The sequence below is a fragment of the Salvelinus namaycush genome, chromosome 17 (assembly GCF_016432855.1).
Source record: "Salvelinus namaycush isolate Seneca chromosome 17, SaNama_1.0, whole genome shotgun sequence".
NCBI classification, from domain to species: Eukaryota; Metazoa; Chordata; class Actinopteri; order Salmoniformes; family Salmonidae; genus Salvelinus; species Salvelinus namaycush.
The window spans coordinates 23,503,338-23,529,308 of NC_052323.1; the positions used below are offsets into that span (position 1 = coordinate 23,503,338).

The 25,971-nt window shown below is 42.4% G+C and overlaps 2 protein-coding genes across 3 annotated transcripts; both read right to left on the bottom strand.

Moving 5' to 3' along the window:
- Positions 1–932: 932 nt before the first annotated feature.
- Positions 933–7,666, bottom strand: cenpu (centromere protein U). Of its 2 annotated transcripts, none has more exons than XM_039011871.1 (13): positions 7,547–7,666; positions 7,402–7,456; positions 7,129–7,234; positions 6,805–7,036; positions 6,529–6,649; positions 6,298–6,420; positions 6,000–6,090; positions 5,741–5,849; positions 5,574–5,652; positions 2,346–2,393; positions 2,098–2,159; positions 1,776–1,932; positions 933–1,380 (listed from the first exon to the last, which is right to left on the bottom strand). In XM_039011871.1, exons 1-13 carry the CDS (start codon positions 7,549–7,551, stop codon positions 1,255–1,257), a joined length of 1,314 nt encoding a protein of 437 aa, XP_038867799.1. In that variant the 5' UTR covers positions 7,552–7,666; the 3' UTR covers positions 933–1,254. The 2 variants fall into 2 exon arrangements, with proteins under 2 accessions (XP_038867799.1, XP_038867798.1); XM_039011870.1 differs by having other exon boundaries at positions 7,129–7,237; positions 7,547–7,665.
- Positions 7,667–7,930: 264 nt separating this feature from the next.
- On the bottom strand, positions 7,931–22,429 carry LOC120062477 (long-chain-fatty-acid--CoA ligase 1-like). Its single transcript, XM_039012476.1, has 21 exons — positions 22,214–22,429; positions 21,464–21,578; positions 21,312–21,376; positions 20,312–20,413; positions 20,035–20,134; positions 19,688–19,863; positions 19,404–19,436; positions 19,245–19,296; positions 19,046–19,119; positions 18,223–18,300; positions 17,899–18,033; positions 17,644–17,778; positions 17,410–17,505; positions 16,941–17,013; positions 16,607–16,695; positions 16,193–16,309; positions 15,121–15,264; positions 12,086–12,187; positions 11,675–11,746; positions 11,397–11,555; positions 7,931–9,133 (listed from the first exon to the last, which is right to left on the bottom strand). Exons 1-20 carry the CDS (start codon positions 22,406–22,408, stop codon positions 11,415–11,417), a joined length of 2,094 nt encoding a protein of 697 aa, XP_038868404.1. The 5' UTR covers positions 22,409–22,429; the 3' UTR covers positions 7,931–9,133; positions 11,397–11,414.
- Positions 22,430–25,971: the final 3,542 nt, after the last annotated feature.

Consider the following 25,971-nt stretch of genomic DNA (forward strand, 5'->3'; position numbering starts at 1 on the left):
TGATTTCTCAGAAATACATGTACAGTGAGCTCCAAAAGTATTGGGAGTGACACGTTTTGTTATTTTGGCTCTATACGCCAGCACTTTGGATTTCAAATGATACAGTGCAGACTGTGAGCTTTAATTTGAGGGTATTTTCATCCATATTGGGTGAACCGTTTAGAAATTACAGTACTTTCTGTGCCAACCTCCCCATTTTAGGGGACCAAAAGTGTTGGGACAAATTCACCTGTGTATTAAAGTAGCAAAAAGCTACGTATTTGGTCCCATATTCATAGCACACAATGACTTCATCAAGCTTGTGACTACAAATCTGAGTGAGAAAGTTAGACGCACAAGTATCGTACCCCCCCAAAAATGCTAACCTCCCGTTATTGTAATGGTAAGAGGTTTTGGGGGTATCAAGTTTGTGCGTCTTACTTTCTCAGTCATTATTTACAATTAATTCAGGATTATCTGTAATGTTAAGAAACATTCTATTCAGATTTACATTATAAGTGACTCCAAAATGACACAATACATTACTTACCATTCATTTCTATTGGGCACAAAATAATATGAAACATAAACAAACAGCAAACACTTCCAAAAAATGTCTTGAGTCACAAGCTTGATTTAATAATTGTCTGCTAAGAATATGGGACCAAATACTTAACTTTTTACTACTTTAATAAACAAGTGAATTTGTCCCAACACCTTTGGTCCCCTAAAATGGGGGAACTACATACAAAAAGTGCTAGAATTTCTGAACGGTTCACCTGATATGGATGAAAATATCCTCACAGTACAAAGCACCCCCAAAAAATGTCACTGCCCCAATACTTTGAGCTCACTGTATATGCATTAATGTAAGTTAAAATGGCAGTTTTTCCACCAGACAACATAACCCTCCAGCAAGGTGCTGATCAACAAATCATTTCTAGAAAAGGTACTCATTACTGAAACATTTATTTTGAAACACATACCTTACTTGAGATTTAATATACAAATCTCAAAAGGATCTTTGATCAACACTTTAAAAGAGTGTAGCATAATTCTCATCAGATACAACCAACACAGTATCTCCAAATATCATGAACATACCTGTAGAACATCAAGACCGTCTCAAACTATTGTACTTGATGAGCATGCATCTGCCCCTCTCTTAAAGTTTCATTGCCAGGATTATTCATTAAAAAAAATTGTGTAGCCTGTCCACACGCAAATGAGATTGAAGAATGATTAATTTACACCATTTAGTTTGCAACTTGGAGCTCACTTGTTGTGAGTCACTCTGTCCAGAGCCTGTTGCAGCCTCTCGTTGACAGTCTTCAGCTGATCTTCAGTCCCCAGCACATCACGGGCCTCCAGGAGAAGAGCTGGTAGACTGGAGGGGCCATACTGTGGAATGGGAAAAAATGTCAACAGAACAGTGCTTTAACTCACTTTAAGCTACTATAATAGGTTATTATCACTGCCTCTTATGTTCATAGTTTATAGCTCCATTCCTGTGTATATTATTCCTCTAGTGTTGCTATGTTTCTTTTTTTAAACTCTGCATCGGTGGGAAGCACTTGTTAGCAAGCATTTCAAGGTAAAGACAACACCCGTCATATTCGGCGCATGTGACAAATAACATTTTATTTGATTCATGCCCTCTGAAGACTCATCCATAAAAGTCTTTGGCCATAACTAAGAAACATTGTTGGCAGTGACTGGATGTCAGCATTAGGTTAAATCCTAAACTGTAACTAGATGAACAAGAACAGAAGGCTTGTTGTTGACGTCCTCCTCACCTCCTCCGCCTGGTTAGGGTGGGCTTTTCTATGGTCCAGGTAGCTCTTGTGCAGGTGACCCAGATCTTTCAAGAAAGTGGTTCCCTTCCGTATGTCTGTTAGCCTCTGCTCAAGTCGAGACTGGTCCTTCTGCAGGGCCCTCAATTGGGCCTCACTCCTGGCAGAGAACAAGGGGATGTTTCACATTCTGTATTCTGATGTAGTGTTGTTGGGTTTGAGAAACATGCCATATAATATAGAAATAAAACGCATCACATTATTCGTTGCATTACTTCAGCAGTTAACCTTGCTTTAGCTCCATTTGCAAGAAAAAAAGTAATACCTTATAAGTTCATTTTTGGCCTCGAGCAGCCTGGCTCTCTTACGGTTAATGGCAGCATTCATCTGAGAAAACAACAAAAATAGGCTGATGACTGACTTCCTTAAATGATGATGATGGGACACAGTGAATATCTTAGTCGTCCTAGAAGACCTACAGAACATGAGACGAGAGTATAACCACAGACACTCATGCCACAGGCTTCCCAAGATCTAGTGTTTGTAGTGTTCATATCTAAAGAAAAGCTTTACCTTTGCGTTGTCCCTTTTCAGGAATTTTAGCTCCTTTGAAGCAGTTATCTAAGGAAATAAAAAAATTTGGAAAATGTGTTCATGAAAACGTTCAAATTTTCTACATACACAAGATAAGTTGTATACTTGAAAGGCTTTTGTTTTCTCTATAGTTTTTCACTGCCGTATGAACGTAATAATATATATAAATAATAATAATATATATATATACACAGTTGAAGTCGGAAGTTTACATACACCTTAGCCAAATAGATTTAAACTCAGTTTCACAATTCCTGACATTTAATCCTAGTACAAATACCCTGTTTTAGGTCAGTTAGGATCACCACTTTATTTTAAGAATGTGAAATATCAGAATAATAGCAGAGAGAATGATTTATTTCAGCTTTTATTTCTTTCATCACATTCCCAGTGGGTCAGAAGTTTACATACATTCAATTAGTATTTGGTAGCATTGCCTTTAAATTGTTTAACTTGGGTCAAACGTTTCAGGTAGCCTTCCACAAGCTTCCCACAATCAGTTGGGTGAATTTTGTCCCATTCCTCCTGACAGAGCTGGTGTAACTGAGTCAGGTTTGTAGGCCTCCTTGCTCGCACACGCTTTATCAGTTCTGCCCACAAAGTTTCTGTAGGATTGAGGTCAGGGCTTTGTGATGGCCACTCCAATACCTGGACTTTGTTGTCCTTAAGCCATTTTGCCACAAATTTGGAAGTATGCCTGGGGTCATTGTCCATTTGGAAGACCCATTTGCAACCAAGCTTCAACTTCCTGACTGATGTCTTGAGATGTTGCTTCAATATTTCCACATCATTTTCCTACCTCATGATGCCATCTATTTTGTGAAGTGCACCAGTCCCTCCTGCAGCAAAGCACCCCCACAACATGATGCTGCCACTCCCGTGCTTCATGGTTGGGATGGTGTTCTTCGGCTTGCAAGCCTCCCCCTTTTTCCTCCAAACATAACGATGGTCATTATGGTCTAACAGTTCTATTTTTGTTTCATCAGACCAGAGGACATTTCTCCAAAAGGTACGATCTTTGTCCCCATGTGCAGTTGCAAAATGTAGTCTGGCTTTTTTTATGGCGGTTTTGGAGCAGTGGCTTCTTCCTTGCTGAGCGTCCTTTCAGGTTATGTCGATATTGGACTCATTTTACTGTGGATATAGACACTTTTGTACCCGTTTCCTCCAGCATCTTCACAAGGTCCTTTGCTGTTGTTCTGGGATTGATTTCCACTTTTCGCACCAAAGTACGTTCATCTCTAGGAGACAGAACACGTCTCATAACTGAGCGATATGACGGATGCATGGTCCCATGGTGTTTATACTTGCGTGCTACTGTTTGTACAGATGAACGTGGTACCTTCAGGTTTGGAAATTGCTCCCAAGGATGAATCAGACTTGTGGAGGTCTACATTTTTTTTTTAAGGTAGGCATTGAAATACATCCACAGGTACACCTCCAATTGACTCAAATGATGTCAATTAGCCTATCAGAAGCTTCTAAAGCCATGGCATAATTTTCTGGAATTTTCCAAGCTGTTTAAAAGGCAGTCTTTTTTTTTTTTTACCTTCTGATAGTGTATGTAAACTTTTGACCCACTGGAATTGTGACACAGTGAATTATAAGTGAAATAATCTGTCTGTAAACAATTGTTGGAAAAATTACTTGTGTCATGCACAAAGTCCTAACCAACTTGCCAAAACTATAGTTTGTTAACAAGAAATGTGTGGAGTGGTTCAAAAACTAGTTTTAATGACTCCAACCTAAGTGTATGTAAACTTCCGACTTCAACTTTATATATTAGTACCAGTCAAAAGTTTGGACACACCTACTCATTTTTTTCTACTCATGCTCTTCCTTGACTCTGCGGTCCAACTATCTCAATTGGGTTGAGGTTGGGTGATTGTGGAGGCCAGGTCATCTGACGCAGCACTCCATCACTCTCCTTGATCAAATAGCCCTACACAGCCTGGAGGTGTGTTGATTCATTGTGCTGTTGAAAAACAAATAAGCGCAAACCAGATGGGATGGCGTATCGCTGCAGAATGCTATGGTAGCCATGCTGGTTACGTGGGCCTTGAATTCGAAATAAATCAGTGTCACCAGCAAAGCACCCCCACACCATCACACTTCACGGTGGGAACCACACATGCGGAGATCATCCGTTCACCTACTCTGCATCTCACAAAGACACGGCGGTTGGAACCAGACATCTCAAATTTGGACTCATCAGACCAAAGGACAGATTGCCACTGGTCTGGTGTCCATTGCTCGTGTTTCTTGGCCCAAACAAGTCTCTTTTTATTGGTGTCCTTTAGTAGTGGTTTCTTTGCAGCAATTTGACCACGAAGGCCTGATTCACGCAGTCTCCTCTGAACAGTTGCTGTTGAGATGTGTCTGTTACTTGAACTCTGAAGCATTTATTTGGGCTGCAATTTCTGAGGCTAGTAACTCTAATGAACTTATCCTCTACAGCAGAGGTAACTCTGGGTCTTCCATTCTTGTGGCGGTCCTCATGAGAGCCAGTTTCATCATAGCGCTTGATGGTTATTGCGACTGCACAAAGTTCTTGAAATTTTCCAGATTGACTGACTTTCATGTCTTAAAGTAATGGACTGTTGTTTCTCTTTGCTTATTTGAGCTGTGCTTGCCATAATATGGACTTGGTCTTTTACCAAATAGGGCTGTATACCAACCCTACCTTGTCACAACACAACTGATTGGCTCAAACCATTAAGAAGGAAAGAAATTCCACAAATTAACTTAACAAGGCACACATTAATTGAAATGCATTCCAGGTGACTACTTCATGAAGCTGGTTGAGAGAATGCCAAGAGTGTGCAAAGCTGTCAAGGCAAAGGGTGGCTACTTTGAAGAATCTCAAATCTCAAATATATTTAGATTTGTTTAACACTTTTTTGGTTATTACATGATTACATGTTTTATTTCATAGCGTTGATGTCTTCACTATTATTCTACAATGTAGAAAATAGTAAAAATAAAGAGAAACCCTGGAATGAGAAGGTGTGTCCAAACTTATGACTGGTACTGTATATATACACATATATACACAATTATATTTTGCTACAGCAAATACAGTGTCTTATCAGCCCATGTGGGCTGGGCATCCTGAAGATGCACAACACTATAATAATCAAATTTAAAAAAGTTTTTTACACTATTGGTTTTGCAAAGTATGACAACTGGTCACCCAAAATGAGTTACCTTCTCTGTGAGTTGATCTTCAAAAGAGCTTGAGAGAGCATCTATAGCCTGCAATACTGCATTAGAATCCACTGTATCCCTGAATAAAAACAGGGAGAACATTTTTGACTTGAGATAATGATTACTTTAAAGATGTGTCTAGCTATGCTAAACTGACGGAAACTCACATATACTCTGACACGAATTCCAAAAATGAGTCCAACACCACATCAAGATCAGTGGGATTTTTTACATTCCTTCGTTTCTGCTCGTCTCTTTTGGAAGGACCAGCCCTTCCTGAAAAAAAATACATGGATTCATTTCTGTGGTGTATATTTTACACAAATTAATTAAGTCATGCAGTGTGGTATTTCACTCTGGTGGTTTGAGAGAGACTCATATGTCTGTCTGGGAGGATGTGGTGCTGAATAGAGATCTAGCTGTTACCTGAGGAGGACTTCCCCCTCGAACCCCTCTCAACTGAGGACTTCCTTTGCTTTCGCACATCGTCTGGTTTGGCCTTCTTCTGACTTGGATTCTGTGGGTGAGAGAACTGGTTGAGTTTCCCCTTTTCCTTTGTAATCTGAAGAGTTGATGTGGTCAGGAAAAAGGCAACATATCCAAACAAAAAGTTGCAAATGTATCACAGATGACAAGGAAGGAGTACATGTTAGTTTTTTAAAGGAGAAGGTGACAAACATCTCACATTTAGTCACTCACTGGGAAGAGCAGTAGCTGTTCTTACCCAACTAATGTCCTCATGCGTCAGATTCTCTGAAGACAGGGATGTTCTACGTTTCTTATGAATAGGTTGAGGACTGGAGCCCGGAGCAGACACCTCAATTTCCTCCTCCTCACCCGATGACCTCTGTTAGTAAGCAGTGATTAGAGGACATTAAGCTCATCACAGGCAACATAATGTAACACTGCTCTTAGCAACAGTCTTATGTTACTGAGATAGGGGATAATGTCATACCGAGTCATACACTTCTGTGTCCTGTTCCTTTCTGACTGCCTTTTTCTGTGGTGCAGAAGGCCTGCTCTGAGCTTCTGTTAAATCCTCTTCACCTGTCCCTTCTGCAATCTCTTTTTGGGGCCTGACCATTATAAATGGAGGAAAAGGAACAGAATAAGTTTACAATTAGAACTTGTGCTCCGTCGTTAGTGGATATTTTCTTATTTTCCCTCTCCATCACTTCATAAAGGAATGAGAGCAAAGGGGCTTGTAAGATCCCACATTGTGAGGTTTTACCTGGCTTTTGGTTTGACATTTTGCTGTTGAGATCCCTTTGGCTGGACCACTTTGCTAGCTCTCCGTTTGGTCTGACCTCTCCCAGACTGTGTGGGTCTTTTTGGGGTCGTACTATTAACCTTTTTGGATGGGCCCCATCTTCTCTTAGCTGCCCCCTCCACCACTTCCTCTTTGTTTTGAGCCAAGTTTGGGCTGAAATCTTCCTCAAGGGCAGTGCTGTGCAGTGGGTTACCTGGGTGGTCAAATATAGTCACTTGTTGTAGAACATCTTGGCATTAATGATTTTTCATACCCATAAACTATTTAGGTTTGTTTTCAACTCACCATAAGTATCGCACTCATCAAGGAAACTGGCTTTCTCAATGGTAGAAACATTTGGGGAAATATGACTGTCCGTTGCTTTAGATTTCTGTGTATCTTTTGATGGACCCTTCTGAGGTGAAAACATAGAAGATAGCTAGCTAACGTTACAGTACCCAATGTTGCCCCTTTTCAATCCCTTGTAGCGAGCTAACGTTAGTTACCTAGATATGTATATGACATTTAACATACAACTTAGTGAGACATTTGCAAATGGGTAACGTTACTGTAACAAACCTCAACAAGCTCGTGTTGCACAAGTTTGAGCATCTTCGCCATTTGGCTCTTCTTACTGTGTGGAGGAGAGCAGACCTGTGAAGCATGTGAACTTGATATCGTTAACGTTATTGCTTTCTCTTGTAGCTTGATTACTATTTGTTACCTCATGATGATTGATCGTTCCAAGATGAAAATGTAAGCTATTAGCTAGTTGTATACATACAATTTGGAGAAAAAAAAAAAAAAAACACTCAAAACATAGTATATGGCTATGCAAAAGTAGCAAACGACGAGTTCGCACGCCAACTGCTTGTGATGTTTTTTTTTTGTTGCGTACAGCTGAATTTCTTTCCCGCAAAAAAAATATTCGACAATTCTCGCGAGACTAGTCAGACAATTACATACTCATATGACCTTGATGAGATGGTGCCCTCTACTGGATCGGATGACTGGATCCATTAGACAAAACACTCAAGTACGGTATGGATAGAACTACTCTCTGACATTTTAAATAAATACACAAATCTGTTTATTGGTAACAGTTTTCCTCCGAAAATCTGTATTTATTTTTTACAAAACAAATCCAAGACAACATAGTAGTCGAAATAACACATCAACGCCAAGTTTCAACTATGCAATATGTCATATTTGCGACACTATTTTTTTTATCACTCGTGCAATTTTCACAAGTATGTGGTACGTCTTGAAAACTCTAAGAACATTTTCGACTGAGTAGAATAAACATTACCAAAATCACTTGTTCACTGCACCAAATCAGTCTTTCAATTCAGATACATATTCAATCTATGCATCTGCTTTTCAAAATGCAATATTCACTTTAGATATAATTTTGTCATTTGTTAACAAAACGATCACAAACTACTGAACCAAAAATGTGTAGTTAACATATATAGTTTGATAACTGGTTAGAACTAGAAATGTGCATCTTGTATTTTTTGCCATTTAATGAAATGATAGTTAAAATGATTAAATTGTGAGTATATCATTATCTATTGTATTGGGGACTAAACTAAATGTGCTCATACTATTTAATGGAAAACTTTGATTTTGCATAAATGAGTCAGTGGTGAAAGATGTGTGAAACCCCAATGCTAAATCAAAGGTTCTGAACATAAGATAGGTGGCATTACAAGTGTTATCAGTTTAGAGTTTTGAAAATAGACCACTTACATCTAAGAAATGTGCCAAATTGATAGAAAACTGTAAATCACATACCATCTGATTACACATGTGAAACAAGTTGTGCACATTAATCAAATAACACCACAACCTAATAAAAACAGCTAACAATTCAATAAAGTAATTGATTTGAATGACTTTTCCCCACACAAATAATTTACACATATTGTATACCTTACAAAGATTGTCTGTAGAAAGTCTAAATTCAAATATATCTAAAGTAATGGTGTTGAATGAAATTAATAAGATGCTATAGTCCTTCCCAAGATTACATTGAACATTTTCACAATCATGGTTCTCGATCTCAAGCTTTCACATCATTGAACCACTGAAGAACAGTGCAAACAAAAACACATTCCCTATATAGATAGATATCTAAATATATCTAAGAAAAAATAAAATCACATTTAGGCTTTAGTGTTTGTGTTGGAGGGTGTTCTGGAAAGTGAGAACATGTAGCCCTGAGAGTTGCAGTCCAAAAGGAGGAGATGCCTGAGAACTCAGCACAAACCACTACTTCATTTGATGCTGATGCTTCATTCTGCAATAGCTGCAGGAGTCCATAAAAAAAACTCCTTAGGATTACACACATTCATGTATTGATACATCTTAACCTGAAAAAAACATTCCTGAAAATATTTATTATGCAATACAAATCATTACCCTATAGCAGGGGTCTCCAATTATATTCATCCACATGCCAATTTTTTTCTTGAGCGGATGGTTGGGGTGCCAGAACATAATTACAAATAATTTGTAAAATTCGAATTGACTGGAAGAATCCCAAACAGACAAAAACAATCATTTCAACCCTGGATTACATTGGAATATGATCACATATTTATTCATTGTAATACTATATTAAAAAAAATCACTGAGACGGCTTTTCTAAATTAAAATCACTTTGGAGATGATTCTCCCCCCCCACCCCACTCTCAAAAATAAAATTGTAGAAATGTGTATTTGTTTGCTCAGAAAACTTGGCGGGCCACCTATTGGGGTTACCCAGGTCTATAGAGTGGTAGATTTTCTACAGGCAGGCATGTATCCTAAGATATATTTCCCCTTTACACGGTTTCCGTGTTTCCCCTTTACACGGTTTAGCCTCCCGGGTGGCGCAGTGGTCTAGGGCACTGCATCGCAGTGCTAGCTGCGCCACCAGAGTCTCTGGGTTCGCGCCCAGGCTGGGCTGGGTTCGCGCCCAGGCTCTGTCGCAGCCGGCCGCAACCGGGAGGTCCGTGGGGCGACGCACAATTGGCATAGCGTCGTCCGGGTTAGGGAGGGTTTGGCCGGTAGGGATATCCTTGTCTCAGTATGTAAAAAAAAAATATATATATATATATAATAAAATGTATGCACTCTACTGTAAGTCGCTCTGGATAAGAGCGTCTGCTAAATGACTAAAATGTAAAAAAATGTAAATGTAAATGTTTCACCATCCCTTAAAGCCTATGATAACATCCAAAAGTCTTCATTGGAATACATTGTATGTTTGCAGAATATATATATATATATATATATATATATATATATATATATATATATATATATATAAATCTAAGGCCCTAAAAATTGCCAAAGACTCCAGCCACCCAAGTCATAGACTTATCTCTGCTACCGCATGGTAAGCGGTACTGGAGCGCCAAGTCTGGGACCTAAAGACTCCTTAACAGCTCCTACCCCCAAGCCATAAGACTGCTGAACAGTTAAATCAAATGACTACCCGGACGATATGCATTGACCCCCTTATTTATTACTATTTTTTGCACTGACTCTCTTGCACAGGCTCCATGTACACTCACTAGACTCTAACCACACACACTACACAAACATACATACACACAGAGATGCCACATGCACACGCGCGCTGCTGCTACTCTGTTTATTATCTATGCATAGTCACTTTACCCCTACCTAAACGTACCTATTACCTCGACTAACCCTGTACCCATGCACATTGACTCTGTACCGGTACTTCTTGTATATAGCCTTGTTATTGTTATTATTATTATTGTGTTACTATTTTTCCTTTAGTTTATTTAGCAAAGTTTAAATACTTAAAAAAAAACGTTGCATTATTGGTTAAGGGCTCGTAAGTAAGCATTTCACAGTAAGATCTACCTACACCTGTTGTATTTGACGCATGTAAAACGTGATTTGATTAGTAATATACATGATGGCACTGGACGGTGGTGGTTTACTGGTACCTCATTCACTTGACCTATTGAACGTCACCAATTGACAACTAAGATGATTGACGTGCTCACAATACTCAACTAGTAGCAAGATAGATAGACAAGCTTTGGAAAAGGAAGCCCTGAAAAATTTGTCCTGTACATGAGAAGACTAATGAGGTATGGTATCATTTACTGACAGTTGCTATATACCAGTATATGGTATTATTTACAGTACTGATGCTATGTGGTATCATTTACTGACAGTTGCTATATACCAGTATATGGTATTATTTACAGTACTGATGCTATGTGGTATCATTTACTGACAGTTGCTATATACCAGTATATGGTATTATTTACAGTACTGATGCTATGTGGTATCATTTACTGACAGTTGCTATATACCAGTATATGGTATTATTTACAGTACTGATGCTATGTGGTATCATTTACTGACAGTTGAGTGACATCAAGAACAGTTTCTTCTTCCCTAATGATCCTATTGTGTTTTGTTCCTATTCAGACAGGGAGCAACTGGTCATACAGGGTAAAGTGTATCCATAGACCAGGCCTCACAGACATGTCCTCAATCAGTTTCATAGAAGACCTCTTCTACCAGCTCCGATTACACTTTACCTTCCGTTCTCCCACTGTTCACATCTTGATCTTGGAGTACAGTTTGTCGATCTGCTCCCTGAAGTAGTTCCTGAGTTCTGCTCTCTTGGCTTTCAGGGTGGGAGTGAGAAGTCCATTTTGGATAGAGAACATCTCTGTGAACAGGGTGATGTCCTTCACCTGATCAAAACAAGAGACATGAAACAGATAATAGTTATATTCTCTAGTTAAGACCTGATATGTAATCAAACAGACTGTCAATATTCTCTCAAATATTTTGTCTAAGATTAACCCTTTACCTGCTCAAAAGATTTCAGACCACTGTCTTTTCCTAGTTTCAAGATGTCTTCCAAGATGGCCTTCTTTACATCCTAAAGAGACAAAAACACTTCATTTCAATGGTGTGAATTCTCCAACATATTCAAGTCGATGTTCTATATCAGGGATGGGCAACTAGCGGCCTGCAACCCTCCCTTTTTTAGGTCCGCAGCTCAATCCCCCCCCTGAAAATCTGCAGTTTCTCTTATGTCAGTCACTCAATTAGCCCATGTCAGTTAACATTTTTTGATTGTTAAGTTAGTCTAGCCAGCTATCATGGTCCAACTATAGACCGGGGGGCCCACATTGAATCCCTCTTCTATATGGAAAGAGACTGTTGAAAATATATCAAGTCTAAATTGTGAATCGGTGCAGATGGGCAGTGGTCCTACCATGTTGTTGCATAGGTCTCCGTAGGATCCCTCCAGTCCTCTCTTCTTGGCCCAGCCAGGAAGGAAGTCAGGATCTGGCACAATGATGGCTACTAGGCATGCCTGGAGGAGAACACAACATTATAGCTGAGGGCTGTGCATTCTCACTCTGTCCACCTCATTTCCCACAGCCAAACACGGAAGTGAAGGATTCGACTCCCACTTTACTTCCCTACTGCAGTGCGCCAGTGGCAAACTTGCCAGAGTAAATTATTTGAAAGAGTCAATTTATAGAGTATAAATGTAAACAAGTGTATAAGTGTAATTTAATATATATTTTTTTTAAAATTCAAGTTCGCTAACGTTAGCTTGACCTACTAGTAAGCTAGTTCTGTTGTGATAAAGTAAGTTGTGTTGTGTCAGAGTTAAGGCCCGGGCCATCCACCAAGCCAATAATGATAACTAACGATAAACTACAGGCTACATAACTATAAAACGTTGGTGAGCATCCACACTAGAGGAAGGTTTATCCTTTTACATTCCTACACCTGTCAATCAACTGATCAACGCATCCTACTGCACACTTCCTATTAATAAGGTGGTAACACAGATACTGGTTCAGACCATTCAGTGCTTTCATGGTGTGTTCATCGTCAGTGACAACTGCAAATAATACTTCAATGTACAGTGCATTCGGAAGGAATTCAGACAGACTTTTTCCACATTTTGTTACATTACAGCCTTATTCTAAAATGTATTAAATAATTGTTTCCCTCTTCAATCTACACACAATACCCCGTAATGACAAATCAAAAACAGGTTTAGACATTTTTAATTTACACAAGTATTCAGACCCTTTGCTATGAGACTCAAAATTGAGCTAAGGTGGATCCTGTTTCCATTGATCATCCTTGAGATGTTTCTACAACTTGGGAGTCCACCGGTGGTAAATTCAATTGATTGGACATGATTTGGAAAGGCACACATCTGTCTATATAAGGTCCCACTGTTGACAGTGCAGGTCAGAGCAAAAACCAAGCCATGAGGTCAAAGGAATTGTCTGTAGAGCTCCGAGGCAGGATTGTGTCGAAGCACAGATCTGGGGAAGGGTATCAAAAAAATGTCTGCAGCATTGAAGGTCCCTAAGAACACAGTGGCCTCCATCATTCTTAAATGGAAGACTTTTGGAACCACCAAGACTCTTCCTAGAGCTGGCCACCCGGCCAAACAGGTCACCAAGAACCCGATGGTCACTCTGACAGAGGTCCATAATTCCTCTGTGGAGATGGGAGAACCTTCCAGAAGGACAACCGTCTCTGCAGAACTCAACCAATCAGGCCTTTATGGTAGAGCGGCCTGACGGAAGCCACTCCTCAGTAAAAGGCACATGACAGCCCGCTTGGAGTCTGCCAAAAGTTACCTAAAGGACTCAGATCATGAGAAACAAGATTCTCTGGTCTCATGAAACCAAGATTGAACTCTTTGGCCTGAATGCAAAGCGTCACATCTGGAGGAAACCTGGCACCATTCCTACGGTGAGCATGGTGGTGGCAGCATCATACAGTGGGGATGAAAATAGCTGTGCAGTGACGCTCTCCGTCCAACCTGACAGAGCTTGAGAGGATCTGCAGAGAAGAATGGGAGAAACTCCCCAAATACGTGTGTGCCAGGCTTGTAGCATCATACCCAAGAAGACTCGAGGCTGTAATCACTACCAAAGTTGCTTCAACAAAGTACTGAGTAAAGGGTCTGAATACTTAGGAAAATGTGATATTTCCGGAGGGGGAGGGGTTTAAATACATTTGCAAACATTTCTAAAACCTGTTTTCGCTTTGTCATTATGTATTGTCCATAGCCTACGTCACTGCCGTTTACAGCCTAACTTGAATAACCGCTCACACCTCCTGTTATGTTTCGTGTCAAAATAACGGCATAGGCAAACAGCTTAGACCTGGTTATGTAACCATTTGGATCAGTTTTGGTCTATTCTGGACAGTTTAGGTCAGAAAGGTACATTCGGACACTCAAGGTGTATGTTGTCAGGATGCAGCCCAGTGTTAAGACAGGCCTACTATAGGATAATATGGCCTACTACAGGATAGCCTGCATCTCTCCTCCAACAGGCTGAAGAAAATAAGTCGAAATAAGTGTCCAACAAGCTTTTGTATTGTGGGTTTTCCTGGGACCCCACAAGATGTAAGAGGATTCGCCGTGGCAGCGGAGAGGCCAGGTGCGTAATTGCGCTACAGAACAATGAAGACAGACAGGCTAGAGATGTAGCCTCTCACCTAAATTAGAAGCATATGCATATTAGCCCATAATTCATAAGATCAATGTTAAGCTTAATACTGCAGTGAATATCCAGTCGATTTACACAGCAAAATAAAAAGTAGGCTAACCTATGTTCGGCGCCGAGGCTGCGGCGTGAAGGGTAATCAGCTTGAAAAGCTATCGTTTCAGTTTTTTAGGGACAAGAAATGTATCCTACCTAGACTAAAACAACACAATGTAATGAAGAACGTTATTGTTTTCAAGTGAGTGCAAAACTGTAGTCTAGGCAGTAAACTGCAGTGAGTATCCACTACAAAAGCCTGGCGTTTTAAATCCATATTCATTTAGAAATAACTGCATCTAGCCTGCCTGATTGGGAAACTATTTTTTTCTCATCAGTTTAGCCTACAAGGTCCAGGCACATTAGCAGGACAGTAATATGGCATATTTTGTCATGATGTATCAACTAACAGAAACATGCTAATGCAGGGATTTCTAGCGGGGTGCATATTAATTATAATAATGCTCAAGCGCGGAGAAAGTTGTATCCATAGGTTCTGCATTTGGCTTCAGTGTTTTAAAAGCATAAAAAAACGAGGTGGATACCAGGGTCGTATTCATTAGGACTAAACGTAGCAAAAAGTTTAGCATCTAAAAAAATAAAATATGTTTCTTATTGGACAGTGCAGGTAGTACCTCCCAGTTTCAGTCCATTAACTTTCTAATGAATATGACCCAGTAGTATATCCATTTTCCTTATGGACACAGTATCAATCCCTCCTTACCTGTAGGCTGTCCCCGTGCACAAAGACCTGTGCCACTGCGTCACTCCTGGTGTAGATATTCTCAATCTTCTCCGGTGCAATGTACTCTCCCTGGGCCAGCTTGAAGATGTGCTTCTTCCTGTCCACAATTTTCAAAGTTCCGTTCTGTACACACAGATGAGAGATCGTAATAAGAGTGTTATGAAACACTAGGCGGATATAGAGGCTGTATACACTCAGTGGCCAGTTTATTAGGTACACCCCGTTCACAAAAATGGATCGCTCCTACAGTGAGTCATGTGGTCGTGGCTTGCTATATATAAAAGCAGGCATACCGGCATCCAATTACTGTTTGATTGAATGTTAGCATGGGCAAAACAGAAACCCAAGCAGCTTTGAGTGTGGTATGATAGTCGGTGCCAGGCGTGCCAGATCCAGCCGCCTTCATGGGCTTTTCACCCAGGACAGTGTCTAGGGTTTACCGAGAATGGTGTGACAAAAACATCCAGTCAGCGGCAGTCCTGTGGGCGAAAACAGCTTGTTGATGAGAGAGGTTGAAGGAGAATAGTAAGTATTGTGCAAGCTAACAGGTGGACAAATAACAGGGCATTACCACAGTGGTGTGTAGAACGGCATCTCAGAATGCACAACTCGTCAGTCTTTGTCACAGACGTACTATTGCAGCAGACGACCACAGCGGGTTCCACTCCTATCAGCTAAAAACAAGAAGAAACCCCTCCAGTGGGCACAACCTCACCAGCACTGGACAACTGAGTGGAAGAACGTTGCCTGTTCCGATGAATCTCGGTTGCTGTTGAGTCATGCTGATTGCAGAGTCAGAATTTGGCGTAAGCAGCATGAGTCCATGGCCCATCCTGCCTGGTGTGAATGGTACAGGCTGGTGACGGTGTACCGCTTTCCAATCTGCAGAAACTGCGCGATGCCATTGCGTCAGCATGGACCAACATCCCTGTGGAACATTTCCCGACTTGTAGAATCCAAGACCCAAAGAATTCAGGACGTTCTGAATGCACATGGGGGTCCGACCGGTACCTAATAAACTGGCCGGTGTGTGAGTGAGTTACATACTCACCGGTAACCACTTGCCAATGTCCCCTGTGTGGACCCAGCCGTTAGCATCAATGGTCTCCTCCGTCTTCTCGGGGTCTTTCAAGTAGCCCAGAAACACGTTAACTCCTTTCACACACACCTGGAAAAAAACACACACACATCCTATAGACTTAGACTCCATGGAGTGCAAAGGGGATATGACCCATTTCTATGTTGATGAGGTAAACACTGCAAATACACAATCTTTACATTCTGTATGCATCCTAAATGGCACTCTATTCCCTTTATAGTGCACTACTTATGACCAGAGGCCCTTGTCAAAAGTAGTTCACTTTAAAGGGAGTAGGGTGCCATTTATGACAGACTTCAGTAGAGTAACAGCTTCATGTTAAACAGCGCCACTGGGTACCAAGGGCAATGCCAGGCTCCCACCTACCTCTCCCTCTCCATTGGCAGCCAGGTAGTTCATCTCAGCCACATCCACCAGCTTCACCGAGTTACATGGCAGGGGCGCTCCAACATGACCTGGGGAGGGAAGCACAGAAACAGCCCAGACAGAGTTAGCCTCCATAACACAACTAGGCTATGTCCCAAATGGCAACCGATATAGTGCACTACTTTTGACCAGAGCCTTATGGAATAAGGTGCCATACCTCACAGGACCCCCAGGGGGAGTTGGTGACTGGCTATAGTATACAACCTCTCTCCATAAACGGGATGACTAATGTGTGTGACGGTTAATGTAACGGTGGGGGAAGTGTGTTCATTACCTGCTGTCCAATCCCCTGGTACTGTCAGTGTGCAGCCCGCTGTGCATTCAGTCTGTCCATACCCCTCATACAACTGTTAAAGGAAAATATACTTTTTTGGCACTGTTTCCATGATTTTTTATGTACGATGCAGGACTGGGTCTGTCCTAGACATTGCATGGGAGTCTTGTATTGATAACATACAGCTGGACTTTATTCATATCAATACCAAACTGACAGGCACATTTCTACCTGAGAAACTTTAATTGTCTTGAATGGTATGTTAACCATTTACCCATCACGTGACTTTCAGAGCCTGGACCTTGCACTAACTAGTCCGACACAAACATATAGCCCCTACGATCCACTTTACTGGCCTGGAACACTCATGCGATCCTACAGCTGGGCATCAGTATACCAACACACTACAACCTCCGCTGGCGCTATCCAATCCCAGAATGCAGCAGTGGAGACCCTAAGACAGACTCACTTGGCAGCCCAGCGCGGCTCGCAGGAACGTCAGCACCGTGGCAGACACGGGGGCAGCACCTGTTATCATCAGACGCACCCGTCCTCCCAGACTGGCCTACAGGGGGCATCAGCGAGAGACTAGAATCAGGAGGTCATTAAGATGGCTGGACATGTTTTGGACATGTTTAACTATGTGCCATTCAGTGATCTGAGAAGCACAGTGGTTCTCTCAGTCAGGGAGGAGATACAGTACCTGCACTTTCCTAAAGATGAGTTTGTCCCAGATGCTGTCCCTCCTAATGATGCCACTCAGCAGCTCAGCCTCTTTCCTTTTAAAGGCAAAGTCCAGCACCCACCTCTTCAGAGAGTTGTTAGCCTGCCCATAGATCTGAAGACAGGGCATTATGAGGTCAAAATAAAGCAACAACTGTAGTCAACATGAGAGCTGTAGCAGGCAGCAGGGCATTACAGGAAACGTAGTTAGAATAGTCGACAAAGTGTTTCTCACCTTGTCGAACATCCTGTTGAGGAGGCGTGGCACCATAGGAAACACTGTAGGCCTCAGGGTGGTGAGGTCATCCATCAGCAGGCGGATGTCTCCCTGGAAGAAACCAATCCTCCCCCCATGCACCAGAATGACTCCCTGGGGTGAGAGGTCAGAGGTTAGAATAGCACAGAGGTAGAGAGGACAAATGATGTGTAAAACTCAAACAGGTCTGTAGATATGGGACCATATCTGGCAAAAAAGCATCACGCATTTACATTGTAGGAGAAGAATTTGAAGGTCAGAGGACTTACAGTTGCACAAAGATAGAAAATCATGGATACATACCTCTACAACCCTCTCGAACATATGAGCAAGGGGCAGGTAGGATATATGAACATCGTGGTGGTCTAATATGAGGTGATCCTAAAGGATACACACGCACGACAAACACACACAGAACAAGGGGAGATAATGATTATGAGACCCCCTACAACCACCACCCGCTCAAACATGTGTGCCAGAGGCAGGTATGACAGCAGTACATCCTTGTGGTTAGGCAGGCAACAGGCCTGGAGCCCACAGAACCAGAGGAGAGTAGATGAGAGGACAGAGGCAGGCGGGCCAGAGCAGCACAGAAAGACAGAGACACACCGGGTTAGCATGTTAGCTCTGAAACAGACACACCGGGTTAGCATGTTAGCGCTGAAACAGACACACCGGTTTAGCATGCTAGCGCTGAAACAGATACACTGGCATTAGCAGAGAGGAAAGAAAGAGGTTCAGAAATAAGTTACAGCACAAATAGCTTAGCAGAATATCTTGGCACTTGCAGAAAGGAGATTGAGTAAGACAGACACAATAGAGACAAGGTTTCACAGCACAATTTTTCAGACAGCAACAGACAGTCCTCATGAGCATGTGGGTATCATATTAGATGGCAAGACAGTGTTAATACATGACTAGGTTGGGCGTAAACATGATATTTGACACCATCTTCCCTCACAATCATTAGCTCGTATGGTTCACAACGACAGGAAACATTTGAATACCAAGGGGCTGAAGTGACTATATCCTGAACTGTGGGAGTTCAACTGCGGAGAAGACGATGCACAAACCTATTTGCTCACATATGTGTTAGTCGTAAAACAACGCTGTTCTATTGTTTTACCTCAATGACTTTGATGAAGGCAGAGCAGTTGGAAGCAACATTCCCATGTGTCAGCATGGCTCCCTTTGGGTTCCCTGAGGAAGGCAACACAAAAATGAGAGCCTAGCCTCATACATGTGGACACATTAAACAGCACTCTTCAGATAGAGGCCATCTTAGGACAGTGCTCCGTTTGGCATTGGATCATACAATGGCGTACCTGTGGTTCCACTGGTGAAGCAGACGACAGCCATGTCTTCAGGACTGGGAGGCTGCAGAGCGCAAAGGGTCACAGGTCAAAGAACTGAATGAATGAAGGTGAAATCAACTCCACTCAATATGGGGCAGGAGGGAGGGACAGATAGGTATCTTTACTCACAACTGGTTGGTGGTGGTGGGCCTTGCCGATAGCCTAGAAGAAGACAACATGAATGAACGTAGCTTGAATATGTAATAGCACTAGCTAGTCTCATGGGACAACACCAGATTGTAGGACTTCACTTGTGGTAAAGACAGACGCAAAACAACGCAATTCTAGACTGCGCCTACCTAAAGTCTGCAGTTTAGCACACAAAAACAAAAGCTTAGAGAATTTGAAGCGAATTTAGTTCCGAAAGTGGTAAAACAGACAGCCCAGTTATAAGTCAGAGTTTCTCCCCTCACCTCCACTTGGCTCAGGCTGAGAATGTCGATGCCACAGTCCTTCCCCTTGGCCACCAGCTCATCATCAAAGGGCTCCATGAGGATGATGGTTCTGACACTGTGCTCCCTGCCAGAGACGCACTCCAGGACCAGCCTGGCCTTCTCAGGGACGTCACACAGTATGCTGGAAATGGTGGCTGTGCGCACGCATACACACACAGAGAGGAGAGAGAGAGACAAAGAGAGAGAGGTAAATAGGGTCAACCACAAGAAATTCTATCTCAATGAGATAAGCTGGGCATATAAAAGCTGATGCAATATTACAATTTAAATGTATTTTTATTTGAGAGCTCTTGGTTGTTGCTCACCCTTGTCGATGACATAGGCGATGGCCTCAGTGCCCAGAGTGTCATACAGGGGCACAGCCACCAGGGAGAAGGTATAGCAGGCCAGCTCAGCGATGGTCCACTGCAGACACACAGCGCATATGACTCAAACCAGTCTTATATTGCTTCTATAGAGTAATGGCTGTGTAGTATTTACCCCACATGTAGCAGATTCAGAATGAACCAGTTGAACGTGGTTACATTGTATGTGACTGTGTCCTATTTCATGACGTACTGCTCTTCAAGTGGTTTTGCTCACCTCTGGTCGGTTCTGAGCAAAGATGCCAATGAACTGGTCTTTGGTTTTAGTGTGTCCCCTGTGGAGCAGCGCTGAGCCCAGGTTCTCTGCCTTCTCTGCTACCTGGGGGTGGAGGGGACACAGCTCGTTATTCAGTTTAGAACAAATTCTTATTTACAATGACGGCCTACCCCAGCTAAACCCTAACCCGTACGACACTGGGCCAATTGTGCACCGCTTTATGGAGGGCACACAGCTCTTTAGGGAAGGGGTGGAGGGCACACAGCTCTATTTAAAAAAAAAAAAACTTTATTTAACTAGGCAAGTCAGTTAAGAACAAATTCTTATTTTCAATGACAACCTGGGAACAGTGGGTTAACTGCCTTGTTCAGGGGCAGAACGACAGATTTTTTATCTTGTCAGCTCAGGGATTCGATCTTGCAACCTTTCGGTTACTAGTCCAACGCTCTAACCACTAGGCTACCTGCCGCCCCAGGGGAGGGTGGGGTGTAGGGCAAACAGCTCTTTAGGGAAGGGGTGAAGGGCACACAGCTCGTTAGGTAGTTAGTGATACACACTCCAGGGTGGATGACTCAGCAGAACACCTGGGACATATTCATTAGTACACACTGTAGCAAAACATTTTGCAGCGGAAGATTATTTTGCAAGAACGGTTTCTTATTGGACAAGTTCAGGTAGTCCCTCTCCGTTTCCCTCCGTTTGGTGTCCAGTGAATATGACCCTGCGGTCTCAGAGGAGAGGGGGAACACTAGGAAGAGTGACAGAGGACTATAAGTTCCTCACTGGGGGAGGGGAATCCCTTGTGGTTTGGATGGGAGTGGCTGGCTTTCTGTTTAAATAGAGCACTCAGACACACCACGGGGCCTTGTAGACTGACTAATTATGATAGAATAGTGCACCAAACAATCTTTTACTGCCTAAAACTACATTTGGTATAACATCTAACCAGAAATATATTAATCATACTATAAAAAGAGACAGATTAATGTTGTTGTCCTACCTCGGAGTATGACAGCCACTCATAGGGCTGGCTTGGTTGTCTTGCTCCAAGACAGGGACCATTGTCTAGTGGAAACCACACAATGAACATTTCAAATCACCTTAATGTCCTAGTACGTCAAGTCTACATAAGGTGCTTAGCGAGACACTCACTGGAGACCCGTGCGCCCCTGAGGAAGAACTCATACATGGTCTTGGCGTCGTTGTACAGGTGGGTCATGTGTTTGTCGCTGTCCATCAGCGCTGACCGGCGGGCATACTCTCCTCCCTGACAGGAAACACAATAAACAGACATCATACGACTAGCTCACGGTCTGACTACAATAGGTATGACCCAAAGACGTCGGCACAAACACCAAGATTTAAAACGGAGGAACTCCTCTGTGTGCTAATGTTTTAATGACTAGCGGTGGAGAAGCCATTTCAACAGGGTTGTTCATTGTGCTCATCCATCCTGTTCTTTTCCAAGTCATTTCTGTCTGTGTGAAGCATTATGTTTACTCACTCAAGTATAGCTACACACGCATCTAACTAAGCTGGCCAACGCCTTTTCTGGGCCAAGTGTGGTGGGTATGCTCCACCCAAAACATAATGCCACTCTCAGGCCACAAATGTGAAACCAAGGGCACTAAAGACTAGGCAGGCCACTACTCAAACAGCCTCAGGCACCTCCACTGTGGGAATATACTACAGCCCTGCACTAAGGACAGTAGCCTATATCTTTAGCTGGCATATACAGCTCTTACTATGACTCATGAAGTGAGGTTTAACTTGATGCAGGACTGAAAGTAAGGAGAAAAACACATACCTCTTTACACATAACAATACTTTCAGGCATTGCAACGTCATTGCAACAGCATGCCATGTCCTTTACAATAGCAGGTTAGTGCCGACTCTCCTTACCGGAACCTCGACGGACTGCATTCTCAGGTCGCATGGTGGCTTCAGGGCCTTGGGCCGGGTGGTGTACCAGTAGGTTGTGAGAGCAGCGAATGCCCCCACACCCACCAACGTGTGTGTGGACAGGCTGCGCAGGTACTGCCGCACCTCATCCAGCTCGGGGAAGCGCAGCTGATTCAGGAGCTGCTGGGCTTGCATGGTTGGGCCTTTGCTAGCGTCTCTGTCTGTCTGTTGGGAAAAATATGCATTGTTAAATGAACCTAGTACGTGACTATGCCCTAAACCATCAAACAAATTTCCTCCTGGTGGGAAATCAAATCATTAATAAATCGAATCATAATCCATATCCTAAAAAGGTCATTTTCTATGTTAGTTAGCTACTAGCTTAACAAGTACTAAGCAGGGAACACTGGTTGTGAAATCAAATCAAAGTTTATTTGTCACGTGCGCCGAATACAACAGGTGTAATACCTTACAGTGAAATGCTTACTTACAGGCTCTAACCAATAGTGCAAAAAAAGGTATTAGGTGAACAATAGGGAAGTAAAGAAATAAAAATAAAAAAAAGTGAAAAATAACAGTAGCGAGGCTATATACAGACACCGGTTAGTCGGGCTGATTGCGGTAGTATGTACATGTAGATATCCATATGCTACTCTATATTTAAAAGATCATACTCTCGCTGTAAACATTCTCAGGTTTGAAAGTCCCATGGCATGATTTTAGCATTCATTCACTAATAGCTAGTCTTATCCTCTGTGTGAAACTACTAGTCTGTAGAACAATGGGTTGACTATGCTCTCCAATAACCCGCTCTCTTTATTTCTCTAGTAATAGGTAGGGACAGGAACACTTACCAGTGTTGTCATGAAAACACACAGAGCGAAGGGTCCTTTATAGTGAGTGTAGGGTTGTGGCTCTATTGAACTTTGGACCAGATAGTGGTCTACATCCCAGTGTCTTGGTCATTGACCAAGGTAGATTAACCCTCTAGAGTCTAAACCTGCCTAAGCTGGGGGGGGGGGGTCTACTAAACCAACATATGGAATTACTTTAAGACCCCATCAGGTATCAAAAATATTTGATGAAACATAACTTGAATTACGATCACGTCTCTTCAACCAGAATTCCTCAAATAAACTCACTTTCAGCTGAATTACTGATTAGTTTTTTTTGTTGCCAAAAAACAGTGCATTCGGAAAGTATTCAGACCCCTTTACTTTTTCCACATTTTGTTACGTTACAGCCTTATTCTAAAATGAATGAAATTATTATTGCCCCTAATCAATCTACACACAATACCCCATGATGATAAAGCAAAATGTATTACCCCCAAAAAAAAAAATTGCAAATAAAGCTATTTCTAAGTATTCAGACCCTTTGCTATGAGACTCGAAATTGAGCTCAGGTGCATCCTGTTTCCATTGATCATCCTTAAGATGTTTCTACAACTTGGAGTCCACCGATGGTAAATTCAATTGATTGGACATGATTTGGAAAGGCACACACCTGTCTATACAAGGTCCCACAGTTCACAGTGCATGTCAGAGCAAAAACCAAGCAATGAGGTCGAAGGAATTGTCCATAGAGCTCCGAGACAAGATTGTGTCGAGGCACAGATCTGGGGAAGGGTACCAAAAGGTCCCCAAGAACACAGTGGCCTCCATCATTCTTAAATGGAATTAGTTTGGAACCACCAAGACTCTTCTTAGAGCTGGCCACCTGGGCCAAACTGAGCAAACAGGAGAGAAGGGCCTTGGTCAGGGAGGTGACCAAGAACCTGATGGTCACTCTGACAGAGCGCCAGAGTTCCTCTGTGGAGATGGGAGAAGCTTCCATAAGGACCACCATTTCTGCAGAATTCCACCAATCAGGCTTTAATGGTAGAGTGGCCTCAGTTATAGGCACAACAGCCTGCTTGGAGTTTGCCAAAAAGGCACCTAAAGGACTCTCAGACCATGAGAAACAAGATTCTCTGGTCTGATGGAACCAAGACTGAACTCTTTGGCCTGAATGCCAAGTGTCACGTCTGGAGGAAAACTGTCACCATCCCTACGGTGAAGCATGGTGGTGGCAGCATCATGCTGTGGGGATGTCTTTCAGTGGCAGGGACTGGGAGACTAGTCAGGATCAAGGGAAAGATGAACGGAGCAAAGTACAGAGAGATCCTTGATGAAAACCTGCTCCATAGCGCTCAGTACTTCGAAGGTTCACCTTCCAACAGGACAACGACCCTAAGCACACAGCCAAGACAACGCAGGAGTGGCTTCGGGACAAGTCTCTGAATGTCCTTGAGTGGCCCAGCCAGAGCCTGAACCCAATCTAACATCTGTGGAGACCTGAAAATAGCTGTGCAGCGATGCTCCCCATCCAACCTGACGGAGCTTGAGAGGATCCGCAGAGAAGAACTGGAGAAACTCCCCAAATACAGATGTGCCAAGCTTGTAGCATTGTACCCATGAAGATGCGAGGCTGTAATCGCTGTCAAAGGTGCTTCAACAAAGTACTGAGTAAAGGGTGTGAATATTTAGGATAACGTGACATTTCCGGAGTGGGGGGGGGCTAAAATACATTTGCAAACATTTCTAAATCCTGTTTTCGCTTTGTCATTATGGGGTAGTGTGTGTAGATTGATGAGGGGGGCTGTAACGTAACAAAATATGGAACAAGTCAAGGGGTCTGAATACTTTACGAATGCACTGTACACACATATTTAATAAACTTCTAAAAATTATAATAAATTACGGGCCACCTGTTGCCGACCTCTTGCCTACACATCATATCCAGTCAAACAAGTGATTAAATCCACATCAGTTAGCTAGATAATTGCTTTATCTAGATAAAGCGTTTCATGCTAACGCCAACAGCCCTGGGTTCAGAATATGGAGGTGATGGCCCCCATGCAGTGCCAGCAGTGAATCATGCCTAGCAGGCAGGAGGAATGTGGGCCTTTGACGTAACCCTATAGGATCAACATGACTTCTCACCTACTTCTTCTGTCTATTATTGTCCCATGCATTTATTCTCAAACTGTTACACGCAGACACATCACCTGCTGCTAGAAAGATGCACAACACAAGGAGGACAAGTCTTAAGTCAGGCCCCACGCTTTCCTGTCAAGTAGGCTATTTGATAGAATTTGAAGACAGTGTGGTGGAAGTGGCACAATAACAGACTGACCAATTTATAACCAAGCCTTCCTCTAGTACTTCAGTTTCAGTAGATAGCCTAACAACCATAAACCTCTGCTCTGTCTACATGCTTCCCTTCCCCAGGTGTTACAAGCAGCGTGGAGAGGTTTAAACAGAGCACGATAGTGTGATGTAAACGCTCAGACGTCCTTCAGATGTCTTTCTCCACAGCAGATATGCAACCAAGAGTGTCCTTCTGATCCACAACCCGCCACCAAACAAAACAGGTAGACAATACTGGGGTCTCAGAACTGGTCAAAACTACTGCACTTTCAGCAAACGCAAGGGTACTGTAGTGAGCTTCAAAACTAGTGCCTCCAAGAGTAGCTAGCTGATCCAACGTGTCACTGATTCAGAGAAGCCACATGTTGCCTATAAATAGCAAAGATAACAGCAACGTAGCGGTGGCTGGCCAGTGGCATACAGTGAGGCCCAAAAGTATTTGGACAACGATCTTAAAAAATAAATAAAAAATCTAACTCATCATTATTCATTCAGGATTATCCGTAATCATGGTAGCATCCATATAAATGTATGTGTTCAGACAATATTATGTTCTTATTTACAATA